The 1,567-nt window shown below is 41.4% G+C and overlaps 1 protein-coding gene across 1 annotated transcript; it reads right to left on the bottom strand.

The window, feature by feature from the left end:
- Window positions 1–361: 361 nt before the first annotated feature.
- Window positions 362–1,300, bottom strand: LOC105309901 (olfactory receptor 1052-like). The gene has a single exon (XM_011386110.1). It carries the CDS (start codon window positions 1,298–1,300, stop codon window positions 362–364), a length of 939 nt encoding a protein of 312 aa, XP_011384412.1.
- Between the last annotated feature and the right edge of the window lie 267 nt (window positions 1,301–1,567).

Here is a 1,567-nt window from a genome sequence, read left to right as displayed (position 1 = left end):
CTCATTATATGTATACATATTTAAAGGAACCTTAAAGAGGGAACATTGAATTGACAAGGGGTGGGCGTGGGGGAGGTCGTGGTTGCTATTTCTTTGATATCTCACTGGGCCTTACTCATGAACAGAGAAGGTAGGCATAAAAAAGACCCTCTCTACAAAACAGCAAAGAGAAACTATTATTACTTTTGCTTAGTTTGGGGAGAAGACTAAGATCAATAGTTACTGCTTCTTGCACTCAGTTTAGGCGCAAAGGAGAAATATCCAGAAGTTCGTGTGGGGATGCTACAAGAAGCTATGTCATAGTACCTGAACTTGAGCTCTCAGAATCTATCAATACATACTTTGGGGTAAAAACACAGTTTCACCCAGAACATAATTTAGTGCTAATTGATTTTTTCAGGGCACCCTTCACATCTTTATTCCTTAAGCTGTAGATCAGTGGGTTAAACATGGGGATGACAACTGTGTAGAAAACGGAGGCCATTTTGTCCATGTCCATGGAGTAACTGGAGCTGGGTCGGAAATACATGAACAAGACTGTCCCATAAAATATAGCCACAGCGGTTAAGTGAGAGGCACAGGTAGAGAAGGCCTTGTGTCTCCCGTCTGCTGATTTCATTCTAAGGATGGTAGTTATGATGTAGCTGTAGGAGAGGAGCACAGTGACAATGCTGCTCCCTAGAATACAGCTACCGTAAGTGAGCAACACTATTTCATTGATAGTTGTATCTGAGGATGAGAGGGCTAGTACGGGTGGGAAGTCACAGAAGAAGTGATTGATGATATTGGAATTGCAGAATGACAATCGGAATGTGCAACAGGTGTGGATTGCTGAATCTACCAAACCCACAATGTAGGCAATGGCCACCAGCTGTGTGCAGACACTCCTGGACATGGTAATTGTATAAAGAAGTGGATTGCAAATGGCTACGTAGCGATCATATGCCATGACAGACAACATGACACCTTCCACATCTCCAAAGGCACCAAAAGAATACATCTGCATTGCACATAAATTATATGATATTCTCTTTTGCTCAGATAAGAAATCGACTAGCATCTTGGGAGAGACCGTGGAGGAGTAGCAGACATCACAGAAAGACAGATTGCTCAGGAAATAATACATGGGTGTGTGGAGTCTGGGGTCCGTGCTGATCAGCAGGATCATCCCCACGTTGGCAATCACAGTGATGCCATAAACCAGCAGAAAGAGCACAAAGAGCCCCAGCTGCACGTCCCGTCTGCCAGAAAGTCCTACAAATACGAAGTCGATAAACACGGTGCAGTTCTCAACAGCCATCACTCAGTTCTGGATGCCCCTGGTTGTGAAAGAAACAGAAGTCGGGGTTTAACACTGTCTTACTGTCTTAATAGTTAAACTACTGGTGCTTTCTCTTTCTCAGTAATTAGAAAGAGATAAACAACACTGTCTTTTAAAAAAATTAAAATGACTTCCCCGGAAATATATCTAATTATCAAATATATCAATAAATTGATAAAATGATAATGATAATAATATTGCCAAAAATTGTATAGTATTGTATAGAATTTACAGCATACTTTCATC

Source organism: Pteropus vampyrus, unplaced genomic scaffold (genome assembly GCF_000151845.1).
Source record: "Pteropus vampyrus isolate Shadow unplaced genomic scaffold, Pvam_2.0 Scaffold930, whole genome shotgun sequence".
Taxonomy (NCBI): domain Eukaryota; kingdom Metazoa; phylum Chordata; class Mammalia; order Chiroptera; family Pteropodidae; genus Pteropus; species Pteropus vampyrus.
This window is presented reverse-complemented; position numbering and strand designations above follow the sequence as displayed.